General features: G+C 37.3%; 1 protein-coding gene across 1 annotated transcript in view; it reads left to right on the top strand.

The window, feature by feature from the left end:
* The window catches only part of LOC308186276 (adhesion G-protein coupled receptor V1-like), a 79,849-nt gene that overhangs the window by 38,763 nt on the left and 24,425 nt on the right, over positions 1 to 16,661 (top strand). The window contains 10 exon segments of the mRNA XM_080608409.1: positions 237 to 610; positions 2,443 to 2,619; positions 5,597 to 5,777; positions 6,398 to 6,600; positions 7,254 to 7,383; positions 9,002 to 9,082; positions 10,408 to 10,547; positions 12,935 to 13,544; positions 14,491 to 14,706; positions 15,684 to 15,899. Coding sequence (XP_080464535.1) covers positions 237 to 610; positions 2,443 to 2,619; positions 5,597 to 5,777; positions 6,398 to 6,600; positions 7,254 to 7,383; positions 9,002 to 9,082; positions 10,408 to 10,547; positions 12,935 to 13,544; positions 14,491 to 14,706; positions 15,684 to 15,899 — 2,328 coding nt within the window.

The raw sequence follows: 16,661 nt of genomic DNA, 5'->3' as shown, positions 1-16,661 counted from the left end.
ATAGGATGAAAAACTTGGACAGCATAGGATGGAATTGTTTGGCCTGTGAGGACTTACCTGTAACATTGAGATGAGGCTCAAGGAACCTCCTGATTTTGGATCTCAAGATCAATATGATTCCTCATCCAGGGACAATGAACAGTTTACCATTGGTTTTTAAGAAAAACAGGTAGTCAGTTGCTGACTGTTTCATACAAATACAATAACATGAGAAAAAATTATAATTTCCTTCTCAGGTCCAGGAATAGTAAGAATTGGAGCAGGAATCAACGGCAGCAGTAGGTACACAGGGTTAATGCAGGATGTAAGGCTTTATGAGCGTAAGTTGACACGAGCAGAGATCTATGAACTTCATGCAACTCCTGCAAAAAGTGATGTCCACCCTGTCTCTGGGTATTTGGAGTATTGGCAAGGAGAGACCAATAAATCATTCATCGTGTCTGCAAAGGATGACAAAGAGGAAGAAGGAGAAGAATTATTCATACTAAAGCTCATTTCTGTGCGTGGTGGAGCTCGAATTTCACAAGAAAACACCACAGCAAGATTAAGAATACAGAAAAGTGATAATGCTAATGGTTTATTTGGCTTCACTGGAGCATGTATCCCTGAGGTAAGGTGGTCATAATGGAAATTGTAGGTGATATTTCAGGCACAGAAAGCTAAATGGCAGGACCAAGTGACCTGAACAAACCCTAGATTTTGCAGTGTTTGCTTTTGTGGTTAAGCAAAGTTTTCCTAGGATTTGGAGATGCATATGTTCTGTTAATACAACCTCAGTTCCACTGGGATTTACTATATAATTTTAAAAAACTAAAGAAAAAAATGGTTAAGAAAATTTAGTTTACTATATAAACTGAAGACTAAGGCTTAATTTTTTTTTTCTAGAAAAATATTTTACCTTCACTTCTGTTACATTTGAGTTACCAGTTAAAATGTAAGATTTACTTCTCTGGTTTTTTTTTGAGAATGGATTATTGCAAAGATTTTTATTTTAGTTTTCTGTGTCACATGATGTGTTTGAGATAATTTTACTAGAGATCATGCAATGACAAAGTGTTATGGATTTTTCCACCTTCATTTGCTGTCATAAACTAAGTTATAATTTGCATATGTTTGATGTCAGTTGGTTGATTTAGTAGTGGTTTTTTTTGTTGTTTTAGTTTTAACAGATGAAATCTTTTTTCAGTGGTATCCATTCTATATGCAGAGTGTAAACTTGCTACTTTTTGAGGAGGCTTGAAATAAACATAAATCATTCTTTACTTCTTTAATCAATTATAAGGGGGAATAACATGATAGCTATCTCTACTGGTATTGGATTATTTTGTGGAAAAAAAAATTTAATATAGTTTTCATTTGGGAACTCTTATGAGCTTTAATTACATTCTTTTTTAATCAAAGTGCTTATGATGTTTTTAAAATAACTGTCTTGCCTGAGTGATACTAGTTTTCAGTTTGGTTCAGTTTGCTTATTGTGTGCCTACCATATGCTATGATAATAGATTCCTTCAGGTTCAAGTACCTCTGATACGCTGTGATGCCACAGATCATCAGCCAACCATGAAGAAAAAAAATAATTATATGGCACGGTAATTGTTTTGCACCTATCATATGTCCATTTCACCAGGGAAGTATTAGAGCTCTTAGTGGTGATGCAGGAACACAGCATTTTTTTACCAGTAGTTTAACTGTGCATATCTGTCTACTAGGCAGCTGAAGTCACACACAGTATCTATGCTTTCTTACAAAGCAGCCCTGAAATTTATCTAATGCATAAGATAGCTTTAACCTTTCCAATAACTTTCAGATAAAATTATTTTCTATGTTAATTTTATGAACGTTATTTTCTAAAATAGAAGGTCAGTACCAATTAAAGCTTCATTCCAGAGATGTGAAGTTGTCGCTGCAGAAGTCATGTTATCTGTGAAGATACAGAATTGTAAGGAGGACAGTAGAAGAGAAAAATCTGTTTTTCTGAATGATGATGGTATAGTTTATTTCTATCCATAGTGTGTCTGGTTAGAGAAAGTGCTGATCCAAATCTTTCTTTAAATTATTGCTAAGGAAAATTACAATATTGACGTTATTATAAAGCAATAGTTTCATTTGCTTTCGACAGGTACATTTCAAGCATATTGATTCTGTCTCTGACGCATAGTTTTAGGAAAGGGGTTGTGTCCAGGACGAACTGCAGTGTATTGTTATTTGTTACCTTAATAGTCCTCAGGGAGGCATCAGACTTTTGCAGATTCCACTAGGATTGTTCTGATTGGCATCAAGGTCAGTTTCAGCTTCCTAACACTCCAAAAGAGCTGAAAGTAACATGACAGCAATTTTTTACTTGAACATTTGTCTGGCATTAAATATTTTCGTGTTATTTAATGAAATTGCCTTGATTTACTTTGACAGTAATAAACGTTCCAAATTTTTGCTTTCTTCCAGACTGCTGATGAAGGTTCCACTATATCCTGTGTTGTGGAGCGTACAAGGGGAGCCCTAGACTATGTGTATATAAAGTACATTATCTCACAGGTTGATTCCACTGGCATTAATTACTCTGTTACCGATTTTTCTAATAGCAGTGGCACTATCACATTCGTTCCTTGGCAGAGATCAGAGGTAAACCCTACCTTCCTATTAACAATTCATCCTGTCCTTTACAAACCTCCTGGAAAATACCTTCTGAGGGTGCTTGGCTGGTTTGCATACTAGAGAGTGTTTACTTCACATGGCTTTTCTTATTATTATTTTTTATTTTGTTATTTTATGTTGTTATTTTTTTGTTATATATATATTTTCTTTCTTTCTTTTTTTCCATCCCTGACAACAAGAAAGTGTTATTTGTAGCTCTGTGTATATGTCAGTTCAAAAGTCACCATGTGTGCATGTACATATTAGATATATGTACATATACATAAAAAATATTAACTGTATTTATGTGTATGTGTACATATACTTTAAAAAGTGTAGATAGTCCATGTACTTTCGAAATTGGAAAATGATCAGGTTTGATCTGAGTGTTGTAACTCAAATTTATGTCCACAACAATTAAATAGGCAATAGTAAGATTCATTGCTGTTCTTGCACTCAAGGCTATCCAGGTTCTGTCTCCTTTTAAATTCAAAATCAGAAACAGGAGATTAAAGGTGTTCTTGTAACAATAGCTGTTTTTGAGTCTCCCTGAAATGATTACTGTCTGCTTTAATCTATTCCTCTGCATAAAGTGTGCGAGCAACTGGAACATAAGGAAATTATTCAATATTCTGGCCTTAGAGACACCTGAAATTGGTAATCAGAATTGCATCTCTGAGTTGGGGGAGAGAAAGAGAAATGATACATAAGGGAAGCTTTAGCTGCTTCTGAGAAAGCTTTCTAAAAGTCTTACGAAATTCCTTATCTGAATTAGTTTAAAAAAAAAAGAAAAAGAAAAAAGAAATACCAGGATACCAGGATACACTGAAGAGTAGGAATTCAAAGCTACAGAGGCCCACAATTAAAAAATTATGTGGGCAGACTGGAGGTCCAAAAGAGGGCCAGAAAGATGATCAAAGAGCTGGAGAACCTGTCCTCTAAGGAAAGACTCAAGGGGTTAGATCTTTTCACCCTTTAGAAGGGGACTTTGATCCCATTATTACAGTACCTAAAGGGCAGCTCCAGAGTTGACAGAGGCTCTCTCTTCTCAAGAAACCACAGGAGAAGACAGAGGGCAAAGAGTACAAAGATAGAGTGGGAGAGGTTTTGTCTTGAAATTTTTTACAACTACTGGAACGACTTCCTTAGGGACAGGGTCGGGTTGTCCCGACCTCAGCATCTGGGCCAGGGCAATCCCAAGCACAAACACAGGCTGGGCAGAGAAAGCACTGAGAGCACCCCTTGGGGGGGGAAGGACCTGGGCGTGGTGGTTGATGAGAAGCTCGACATGAGCCGGCAATGTGTGCTTGCAGCCCAGAAAGCCACCCGTACCCTGGGCTGCACCAACAGCAGCGTGGGCAGCAGGGCGAGGGAGGGGGCGAAGGAGGAAATTCTTCCCTCAGAGGGCGGTGAGGCCCAGGCCCAGGCTGCCCAGAGGAGCTGCGGCTGCCCCATCCCTGGCAGAGCCCAAGGCCAGGCTGGATGGGGCTGAGGGCAGCCTGGGCTGGGGGGAGGTGTCCCTGCCCATGGCAGGGGGTGGCGCTGGGTGGGCTTTAAGGTCCCTTCCAGCCCAAACCAATGTATGGTTCTATGGTAGAATTCCCATCACCAGGGGTGCTTAAGATGCAGTTGAACATGGTGCTGGATTATTTCATCTATTTTTTTTTTTTCCATGAAACATTGAACTTCATCTTTTGATGTCCCATCCAACGTGGGCTGTCCTATGATTAAAATTCTGTGGTAATAAACAGCGTGTGCTAGAAATAGAAATAAAAATAATCTGTTTCAATGAATTCAATCCTGATGTACAGCACAGAATTGTTAAATTTATTTGAAGAAGTGGTGCGGGACCACAGTACTGTAGAAACAACATACACTTTCTATTATTGTTTGTATAATAAGGATGAATTGTGAGTAGAAAATACCATCCTCAGTTTCACTTATATCAGGCTGCAGAAGTCAATGTGGACTCAAATTCGCTGAAGTCATTTGCAGGGATCCCAGTGACTTCACTAGAACTGTGAATCTGGATAATGTAATGACTGGCAAAAGCGTGTGGTATCTGAAAATAGTTCATTCATGTTATAATAGTTTGTTCATTCAGCTTTATTTCTCTGTGAAATGATATTACTGCATTTCATACAATCATATATAGCAGAAATTTCCAAAGCTTTTCTAGCATGGCAACATAGACGAGGCCCACATTACTCTATCTAGTGGCAGAAAATGGCTGATGTAGGCTCTTGCTACACAGCTTACTGGTCCAATTTACTGCATACATACAGAGGAGCTAATGTGCATGGCTCTAAGAAACGGGCTGGTAGCAAGCTGCTCTTCAGGTGGGATATCCTAAGGGACTTTCAACTGACATTTGTAATCTACTCATTACCATGCCTCTAAATATGATCAGCTACTTAAATGTTTTCTATATGTTTGTCCGACCATATCGAAACATAAAGAAAGATGGAATTTTCTGAAGTGAATGTGTTAGCGTGTTTAGAGCAAGGTTATGTTAGTAAATCGTATGATCTGCAGGTCAAAGTGTCAGGTGGTATAATAAGCTCAATTTATTTGCTCTCTAAATTGGATTAATCACTGTAATGTCTCTTCATAAGCATAATTTCAAAAAGATTTTAAAATTTATCAGATATTTCATGTTCAGTACATGGAAATTAAACTCTGCTTTTGTGAAGATATACAAAACCAACCAAACAAGTATTTATTATCACTTATTTATGTAGTTTGAAACAATTCAGAAAATATGCCTTCCATTTCCAGTAGCTTGGAAGCATTGTTTTTGGAAAGCATATTCTAGACATAAAATGTTATCTTAGAAATTAGTTGAATTTATGTGGAGAGCAAAAATAGTGTCCTTTGCTTTCAGAACTATACAGCAGATACAGCTGACTGACTAATCAAAGAATGTTGCATGGTTTGATTTCTCCATGATTTGGTCCTTCTCTAGGTGTTAAATTTGCATGTTATTGATGATGACATTCCGGAGTTAAATGAATATTTCCGTGTGACATTAGTCTCTGCAGTGTCTGGAGATGGGAAACTAGGTTCAACTCCTACCAGTGGAGCAAGTATAGATCCAGAAAAGGAAACTACTGATATCAGCATCAAAGCCAGTGACCACCCATACGGTAACAATGATGGGAATTATACAGCTTTGTTTCAGATTATTGTGTAGTTCTTTCCAGTCAGATGAAAACTTTGCTTGGTTGTAATAGTTGAGGAAGCAATCTCATATATTCCACTTTATCTAACTTGAATTAATTCATTGTTTATATACATGAATGAATACTGAATTAGTTTTCTTTTATAATTTTACAGAAAGGCCTCAAATCTTCCCTGCCCAAACAAGCAATGATTCTCTTGTGAGGGCAAATAAAGGCTCTGCATGTAGTTGATCCTGTCCAGGTTTTTCATCAAATGAGAATTCCTGACAATGAGAGTCATTTCTCCATATGTCTTGTACCAGTAAATACGCAAAACCGTGGCCTGTGAGGCTCTTTTGGGAAGAGAAGGTTTTATTATTGTGCTGTGCCTTTTATCAAGACTGACAAGAATATCAGTGAGAGAGGGTAAGGCACACAGCACATCTCTGGAAATAGTGTGATTGAGGCTTAAGGGTATACTGGTATATGTGGTTTTTAATTTCAGAACCATCACAAGATATGTTATCAATCACTTTATTTAAATTGTTTATCATCTTTAAAATTTGTTATGAAAAGCCATGTAAGTAGTAATTCTTGTCTTCCAGGTCTGCTCCAGTTCTCTGTGGGGCCACCTCCTCAGCCAGGTGATAAAATGATTCTTCCAGCCTCTTCTGTGCCCCATATTACTATTAAAGAAGAAGCTGGACACGTCAGATTACTGGTAGTTCGTGCACAAGGCCTTCTTGGAACAGTTCTGGTGGAATACAGAACAGTGCCAGTCACAGCTTTCAGTCCCAAAGATTATCAGGTATGGCAACTGCCAAGGTGGTATAATTGTTTTGGAATTAATTAGAGTTATTTATCGTGGAGATAGCTTTCAGTTTGACTGCTCTAGCCCAGCTATGATTCTTTCACAGAAAGACTACTTTACAAGGTGATGTGGCAAATGGATATGTAATATTCACTTAAAAATATACATCATGTGACTTCTCCATTCTTTTCTCTGCAGTAAGTTGCATTGTCTAGGAAAAGCCTCTGGTTTTGAACTTTTTTTTTTTTTCTTAACAGAGTTTCCAGTGTAGCAATTTGTGAGTTTTGCTGTTGTTACAGACCATATTATTCAAGTGCATGTACAGGTTAACATTATGCTTGTACATACTGGGATTTGTATATGCCTAGCAAAATAACCTGCATGTATCTGCACTTGCTTGTCCAACTGATCATTTGTGCAGAAAAATAAGAAAAATGTACATGAATGCAGATGCTCACCAGTATGTCAACTTAGATGTCTTCTTCTTTTTTTTTTTCTTTTGTAAAACAGATTTTTCAGATTTTTTTTTAAAGCTTAAGTGAGGAAAAGTAGATGTTTTGAAAAAGACAAAATGAAGGTTCTGTTTCTTTTTTTTATATGGATGAAAACATTAGACTTGAACAAAAATATGAAGAGCTCTTATATTGCAGGCTGTTGTGGGTACACTGGAATTTCAGCCAGGAGAAAGATACAAGTACATTACTGTTAACATCACTGATAATACTATTCCTGAATTAGAAAAAACGTTTAAAGTGGAGCTGTTGAACCCAGAGGGAGGAGGTAAGGCACATATATCAGTCCCTTAGTTGTATTTTCATGACCTCTACTCGTTCATAAAAATCTTGTCTTTCTTGGCATTATTTTCTATGTTATTTCTGAAAACAAACAAAAAGCACCTCTACATCCCCACCCCCATACAGCTGTCTTTTTTCGTAGGGAAGAACTGTTCCTCAGTTCTTTTCTTAATCCTTGGTGGAAACAACCAGATCCCATAGCAAGTATATTATTACCATGTATTAGGGAAAGTGTATCACTGCCATCTGTTAGGTCATCTAAAGGCAATTGCTGCTTTTCACTTTGTATAACTTCATGGTTGGTAATGAGAACTAAAATAATGCAAAAATATATTAGCAATATGTTGCATTTCAAAAATATGGAATATTTATAAAATATTTAAGGCTAAACAGTCAAAGTGTTGTGTTTTTGTTTGTTTGTTTTGGTTTTTTTTTGTTTTGTTTTGTTTTTTCTTCCACATGAGTGAAATCAGAAGAACTGCAATACATAGGTCAAATGGATTATAGCAGTAATAGGCTGTGGATGTTGAGGGCCATAGGGAGTTTGCTGAGCTGTAGCTGCAGAGGTAGCTCGTAGATAACTGTCTGTAAGAACAAGACAAACACTTGAAAGAATTATTGGTTTGAAGGGCTAGTCTGAAGGGACGGCAAAGCATAGTGGTGCTGCCACATAAACCCCTGAATACCTTACAGATTTTTTTTTCCATTTGAGAAAAATTTTAACGGAGATTGTAAAGCTTGTTGGAGGGAAAAGTAATTAGAAACACTGACAGCCATAAATTGATTTTTTTTTTTTAAACTGATGTTATTTTTTTAAACAATTCGGAAATTGCAAGTGTGGTCCCTTCTGGGAGGATGTATCAGATTTCCTTGAATTAATCTAGCTCTCTGCTATGATTGTATGTGTCTATGGTGCAACATGGTCTCAGTGATTCTTTTGGTAAAGTCTTGAGACTTTTCACGTATTTTGTCTTTTTGGTTGAATAGTTGTTTTGTTAAAAGGAGTCAAACTTTTCTCTTTCAAATTGTTGTGACAGAAAATTTACAACTAACTTTAGTAATCCAGTAACTATATAGCCTTTTTAAAATGAGCCTTCTTTTTGGCCTTTCCAACACAAACACAAAGCTTATGAAGTCCCCATTAGTTAAGTTTTCTGCAGATTTTCCCAACATTTTCACTTTGTGAGAAAATATTAGAATAAGGAGCTTGAGGGACTTTATCGTCTCCCCTACCTTTTTTTTTTTTTTTTTTTTTCAATTTAGATTCCTCCATGACAAGCCTCAGTTAGGAGTGAGAAAGGGGAAATACAAAATGGGGACACAAAGAGGGAAAGAGAGGAAAGATAAACTATGTGTATGTGTTTTCTTTCATTCTGACTTCCCATTGCTATTTCCAATGTCATAAATTAAGTAAGAGGTGGCATATGTAAATATTTCAGTCTTTATTAGAACTCCTGTACACTTTCAGAAGCAAAGTTGATACCTTCCTAGAGTGCTTCCCTCTTTTTTTCCTGTTGTCCAGAATAGTTTAAATTTCTCTTTGCTTGCGCTCTGATTTATAAATGTATATATGTGTATATATCTGTATGTCTGTCATCTTAAAGTTGCTGAGCTCTTTAGAAATGATGGCAGTGGTAGTGGTGATGGGAACATGGATTTCTTCCTTCCAACTGTCCATCAGCATGGTAAGCATTTTGGATTAATCTTTATTTCTTTATGCTAACTGTAATATCCCTCATGAACTACACTACTGACACAGTTTATCATAGTGTTATTTTGCTTGTGGTTTGAGATATATCATAGAGTCCTGTCAAAACATTCTTTCCCATTTTAAAAAAGGCTCAATTTCAACAACAGTCAATACTAACCGTAATACAGAAAATAACAGCTTCTCTATCTTCAAAGCTGTATTTTTATAGAACACAATGTAGTTATTCCAGAAGTAGTTAGAAAAATTAGCTTTGTTTGTAAATTTTGTAAAATTTTCTGGAGAGCAAAGAGGAGAGAAACTTTTTAAATTTAAGGTAATTTAAAAATTACCTGACTGTGTGTTTTGATACTTTCTTTTGCCACTTGCTTTATGCTTTGATCTCTGCATCTCAAAAATACTCTTAATAAAAAGTGGTGTTAGCTCTTTTTTTTCTAAAAGAATGCTTTGATTATTTTTCATTTTTGAAGTCTATTTTTGTCACAACATACAGAAAACAAAGATAATTTAATCTTGAGAAAATTAAAAACATACAATATGCAGAAATAAGATGAAAACAAAAGCACCTACTATGAGGGAAACGCTAATGATGGCGGATTTTGAATTAAACCCTAGAGACCTGAAAATATTGTGTTAGCACCCATTATCGAAATCAAATAATTTATTCCACAGTGACAGCCTGATTTTCTGTTTTATTTGAAAATACAAAGGAGTTCAGTTTGAACCTGAGAGTAAGTCTGTGGTTTAACCACTTTTTGGAACTTCCTGGGAAGTGTTGTTTCCTCTTCTGTGTTTCCAGATTTTTTTTAAAATGCCAGGCTCTTTCTCTTTCTAAGCAGCAAGTTATCTCACACAAGATGATCATTATAGTAGTAGAATTTCCTGGACTAGCTTTTTCTTTGTTCCAGCTTCAGTTAAAATAGTACCTGCTTTTGTCCTGTCTGCACTGCTTACACTGTGTTTTACCACGTAACTCTCCCCTACCCTAAATTCTAGTTCATTTTCCTTAATTAGACAAGTAATTTTATTTTTGATCCTCTCTTAAAATATTTGCATTTTATATGTTGCTTTGGAGTGTTGTTCCATAGAAGGGCTGCCAGGACTGCATTATTGAAAGTGAGTTCCTTATCCATGTGGATAATTATTCCACATTTAAAACAAAAAAAAAAAACACACCACAAAATGCAAAACAGCAGAAATATTCCAGTTATGCTTTTCTGTGTGCTTTTTGTAACAAACTTCCTTAGCTTTTAAGAAAAGATGGTATAAAAAAATAACTCATTTTGGCACTTGCACTTACAGCCAGCTTGGGAATTGCATCCCACATCGTTGTGACTATTGAGGCTTCTGATGATGCTCATGGCGTCTTTGAGTTCAGTACTGAGTCACTCTCGGTAAATGGAACTGAGCCTGAAGATGGAGATAGCAATATTATGTTGCAGGTTAGAAAGTTTTGGGTCTCATATTGCTATGCAATCCTCTTTTATGTCTATTTTACAGAGCATTCTGCAATATTTTTATAATAGGTCTACAGCATTTTAACTTAACTTTATCATGTACATTTGTCTTGACATTTTATACTTCACTTTCTAAAGTGTATCTTTCAGCTTAAAACTAAAATGTTTTATATAAGTTTAAATTTACTTCTACTTGTTTACATTTGAGGTATGAATATTTTAAAGTAAGTGCTGATGACACAACAAATACAGCAAAGCTAAGATGATAAAGATTACCCTGTTTTTAAAATTAGTTTATTTTTAACTCATCATGTCAATGACTTTGCACTGTATATAATGGAGGGGCTGGATTGTGTGCAGCTTGCAGTTGGCAATGACATGCTTAAGATCCTCCGGGTAAGGATTAAGGGACATGGAAATAAGTTATAACAATAAGATGAAGTTGTTGTGGGAGTCTGCTATAGACCACCCAGCCAGGAGGACAACATTGCCAAATTATTCTATAATGAACTAAGGGATATCTCTAGGTCATCTGCCCTTGTCCCTGTGGGTGACTTCAACTTCCCAGATGTTAGCTGGGAATACCATACAGCCAATACAAACAGGTACTGGAAATTCCTGAGGCACGTTAACAATAACTTGTTGGTACAGTTACTCTGGAAGCTGACTAAGAAAGGTGCCCTCCAGATTTGTTGCTTGTAAACAGTGAGGGTCTTGTGGGTGAAGTGGTGATTGGAGGCTGTCCTGGCCATAGTGACCATGAGATGGCTGAGTTTAAAATCTTTGGTAATAGGAGGAAAACTGCCAGCAAAAGTTCAGCCCTAGCTATGGAGACAGCAGACTTCAGACTACTCAGTGAACTAGTTTGTGAGGTCCCCTTGGAACCTGCTTTTGAAGGTATTGGAGTCCATCAGTGCTGGTTAGTTAAGTAACACCTCTTAAGAGCACAGGAACAGGCAATTCCAAAGAGTCAGAAGTTGAGCAAGCTGGGCAGAAGGCCAGCTTGGCTGAGCAGGGATCTTATTCTAGAATTTAGGCGAAAAAGGAAAATCTGTGGGCATTGGAAGCAAGGTCAGTTGAACAAGGACTACAGAGGTGATGTTCACTCAGAGTTGAAGCTGGCCAGTACTGTGGGGACAACAAAAAGTGCTTTTTTTAAAGTATGCTAACAGCAAAAGGAGGAGCAGAGAAAACATTGATCCATTACTTGTTGAGGTTGGTAACCTCACAAATAAGTACGCCAATAAAGCAGAGGTTAATGCCTTCTTTGCCTCTGTCTTTAACACCAATGATGGGCTCGGGGACACCCAAAGCTCTGAATTTCAGGACTGTGATGATGATAAACTCCCAGCCAACTTTGAACTTGTGCAGGATTTGCTGCTCCAGCTGGATGCATATAAGTCTATGGGGTCCAGTGGGATTAATCCCAAAGTACAGAAAGAGCTGGCTGATGTCATTGCAAGACCTCTCTCAATAATTTTTCAATAGTCTTGGAGTCTGGAGAGGTCACAGTTGACTGGAATTAAGTTAAACGAGGAAGTGCTGGATTCTGCACCTGGCAAGGGGCAATGCTGGCTGTACGGACAGGCCTGGGGACAAGAGGCTGAAGAGCAGCCCCATGGAAAGGGATCTGGGGGTTTTGCTTGACAGCAAGAGAAATATGAACCAGCAGTGTGCCTTAGCAGCCAAAATGGTCAACTGTGTTCTGGAGCATAAGGCACAGCAATGCTGGATGGTCAAGGGAAGGGATTGTCCTGCTCTGCTCTGTGCTGGTGAAGCCTCACCTCTAGCACTGTGTGTGCTACAATATGTGAAGGACATAAACTATTAGAGAGCATCCAAAGGAGGGCTACTATGGTGGTGAAGGGTCTAGAGGGCAAGAAGTATGAGGAGCGGCTGAGGTCCCTGGGTTTGTTCAGCCCAGAGCAGAGCAGGCCGAGGGCAGGCCTCATGGCGGCCTGCAGCTCCCTCACGAGGGGAGCGGAGGGGCAGGCGCTGAGCTCTGCTCTCTGGGGACAGCGACAGGACCCGAGGGAACGGCATGGGGCTGGGGTAGGGGAGGGTCAAGCTGGGGGTTAGGGAAAGGTTCTGCACCCAGAGGTGGTCGGGCACTGGGACAGGCTCCCCAGGGACATGGTCACAGCACTGAGCTGCCAGAGTTCAAGAAGCATTTGGACTACTCTGTCAGACATGCGATTTGATTTTGGGTGGTCCTGTGTGGAGTCAGGTGTTGGACCTGATAATCCCTGTGGATCTTTTGTAACTCAGGATATTCTGTGATTCTGTGACTTTGCTGTATGCCATTTTACACTTTTATGTTCTTCTTTCTTATAGTACAAAGAAATACATAAATCTTTGTGTTTTCCACTTAGGTTGTGAGAACTCATGGGGCCCTGTCTGAGGTGACTCTGTATTGGGTCATAGTCTGTGATCTTACAGAAGACCTGGTCTCTGCATATGGGAATGTAACATTTGATGTTGGCCAAGTGAGAGCAAATATTACCATACAAGTTTCTCCTGACAACGTGCCTGAACTGGATCAGGTGTTTTCAGTTTTGATCATCAATGTGTCCAGTGGTCGTCTTGGAAATCACACTAATGCAACATTAACAGTTTTAGCTAATGATGATCCATATGGACTGTTCATCTTTTCTGAGAGAAACAGACCAATAAAAGTTGAGGAAGAAACAAAAAATATCTCCCTGACAATAGTAAGGCTTGGTGGTCTTCTTGGTACAGTAGTGGTTACATACAGAACTTTAGGTGATGATGAAAAGTCACCCTTTCTTCCACCTGATGTTGTTAGAGCAATACAAGGAGAAGATTATATACCCATTACTGGTTATGTGATCTTCGCAGCCAATGAAAGCGAAGCCACAATATCTTTGCCTATTTTGGATGATTATGATCCTGAGAGGTCAGAATCTGTTTTTGTGGAGCTAAACAATACTGTTTTGATCGACAAAGTACAGGATCGGCCAAGTAAGTGTCTTTCATATGTAAACCAAAAGCTTAAATATGTAGGCTAATATTTATATTTAATAGGATAAAATGCAGCAATTGAAATTACAGTAAAATTTTACCTCTGCCTAACTCTGTATAGTTAAGAATCCTGTAAGTTATATGTCAGAGTATCTCACATTAAGTATGAAGATTCTGTGTGTCAGCATATATTTCCTTTACCACAAAATTTTGTCAGGGGTGGACATTTCTTTCTCCCTTCTGCATCTGCTTTATCCCAGGTGTTTTAGGCCAACTGTATTACTGTATTGGTTTTGTGTGCTAATACCTGCTCACCTGTTGTTTCTGTAAAGCACAATGATAGGAAATAAGCTAGTTGCACTTACTGAAAGCGAAAAAAGCCTTTTAAACATTAAGTGGTGTAGAATTGCAGCTTCATGCTGGCTTTTTAGCGTAGAGGATGTTTGCCCGATCAGATAAATTCAGGTCATTACAGCCTTATTTATGCTTAAGAGCTTCTTGGCATGCCTAATTTCCCTTCCCTCTCCCCCATGACTCTCCCACATTAATCTTGATTTTTAAGGGAAACACTACAAAAAATTCTACTGGGAAACTGAAAGGTTACTTATAGTTCATCATTGCTAGTGTAAAATTCTATTGTCCTATGGACAAATAAGTAAGTAATTTTGCTAGTACCTCACCTCTTCAAAGAACTGGTGTTTTGTATGCTCCACAGCAGGGTAGAATAATAAGTTAGTAAGAATGTGGATTTTCTGACATAATATAATTCAAACATCAAAAATATGCTTGTGCAGTTTGTAGTTATATTTTGTCCAAATCTAAAATGAAAATTTTATTGAAAGCTAGTAGTGGCCATCCACTAAACTCAGGTGTATGTATATGAACAGTATAGCCATATATAGGAGGCATTTCAGGCTTGCTCTAAGAGGTTTTTTTTATATTTCAGTTGTAAATTCTCCTCGTCTTGGATCAGTGGGTGAGACTATAGCTCATGTAATTATCAATGCCAATGATGATGCTTTTGGAACACTTCAGCTTTCAGCTTCAGCTGTGCGAGTTGCTGAAAATTATGTTGGACCAATCATTAACGTGACCAGAACTGGGGGAATTTTTGCAGATGTTTCTGTGAAATTCAAAGCTATGCCAATAACTGCAACAGCTGGTAAGAAATCAAAATAGCAGAAATACACATTCTGTGTTAAACCAGAAAGAGCATACTGTATGCTTCGAGCAACCAAAGCAAGCAAGTGTGTATTGAATGCAGTCTAGTAAAACAAGTAGAAAAAATACCAAAGTGTGAGATACTTACTGAGTGTACTTAGGAGACAGGAATTCAGGTCCTATAGAAGAGACCTTACATCAAATTTAAAAAAACTCAGAGATATCATCACTGAAGAATCTAGCAAGAAAACTAAGGAAAGGAATTGGCTGTTTGTTTCCCTGGTGGCCACTCACTTTCTCAAAAAAATAAAATAAAATAAAAAATCCTGTAGTAGTATATATAGCTAGTACTTAGTCCTTTGTACATATTTCAACCTACCATACATGGCTTATTTGAGTTTCTTGGAGGGAAATTGAGAGCTGGTGACTCCTCTGTGAAACAGACAAATGTTAAGCACAATTCAAGAAGACTTTTACTTTGCAAATGAAAGGTAAAGCTCTCAGGTGATCCCTGAAAAGCTCCACGAGGGAAGGAGTGACCTTATGTCCTTTAGTAAAATCTCCTTTGAAAAAGGTACTTCTGTTTCATTTTATCTCTTGGAAAGCCAGACAACTATCAGAAATCAAATATAGAAATGTCACAGTTGTGTGATCTTCTCAATGGAAGATAATAATGGACCTTTTGTAATTGCTTCTTGGACTGACAGTGTAAACTCTGTTTTGGCCAAGATGAGATTTATTTTCATCCATCCAGATATCTAAAAGGCACTAGGAAATAAACAATTGTATTTTCTGGGTATGAAGATAAAGAAAAAAAAAACACAAAAAAACACACCAACATATGAACACAAGGGAATGCAAAAAGAACAGATAAATATTAGTGCTGATAAACATTAGTGATGTTTCATAATGAACCAGAATGCCTTAATATTCTTCTGTGTTTTGATTGTTTTGTTATTTTTTCATGTACAAATCTAGGTGAGGACTACAGTGTAGCCTCATCAGATGTTGTCTTACTAGAAGGAGAAACAAGTAAAGCTGTGCCAATTTATATAATTAATGATATCAATCCTGAAGTTGAGGAGTCCTTTTATGTTCAGCTGCTGAATCAAACGACAGGAGGAGCCTTGCTTGGATCTTTGACGAGGGCAGTCATAACCATTGAGGCTTCTGATGACCCGTTTGGATCCTTTGGTAAATGAGTCTTATTTGCATATTTTCTCTTGTCCAGTAGCAATCTGCTGATTTGTGGGTGAGTTATTACTGGGCAATGGAGTAAAAATTTTCAGAATACAAAAAGGGAAGTCTGGATGAACACAGTAAAGGACAAAATAAGATAAACTAAATTAAAACGTGTAAGTAAGGGCAAATGGTGCCCTTATATAGCGAAATTGAAGCATTCAGTCAACTTATATATCAAGATTTTGTGAGACGAAGGTGGATTTTGGAGTCTCCTAATGGGGATGGATTTTAATTTAATTTGTATTTTTTTATCTATTCTAAATGTTGCATTTCTGCAATAGCTTGAAGCTTAAGTTTACATGCCAAAACCTGTTTAGATAGTGCAGTGTCATTGTTTTACAAAATAATCAGGCAAAGCAGGTTTAAATATCTGGGGAAATTGGAAAGTACAAATATGACTTAAATTGCATTCTTGTATGTTCTGGTTGTTAGTTATTGTAGTTTTTCTTCTTTCTATCATTATCAGTAAAATGGATTGTGGACACTTTCCAAAAATAGTTTCATTACACAGGTTTTGAGAAAAAAATGGTAATTTCAAAAATTTAATGACATTTTAGAAATTTATCTTTTCTATTTATTTTTTCTATTTCAGTATTTCTGGTGTATGTTTTCCAGCCATTTTATTTGACTTACTCTTTCTCCCTTTAGTACCCTACTTTATTTCAGTTATTCCATTTTATCAGCAAAATGTAAAGGAAATTGACAAAAGTAAAT

Source organism: Anser brachyrhynchus, assembly GCF_964034855.1.
Source record: "Anser brachyrhynchus genome assembly, contig: SCAFFOLD_149, whole genome shotgun sequence".
Classification (NCBI taxonomy): domain Eukaryota; kingdom Metazoa; phylum Chordata; class Aves; order Anseriformes; family Anatidae; genus Anser; species Anser brachyrhynchus.
This window is presented reverse-complemented; position numbering and strand designations above follow the sequence as displayed.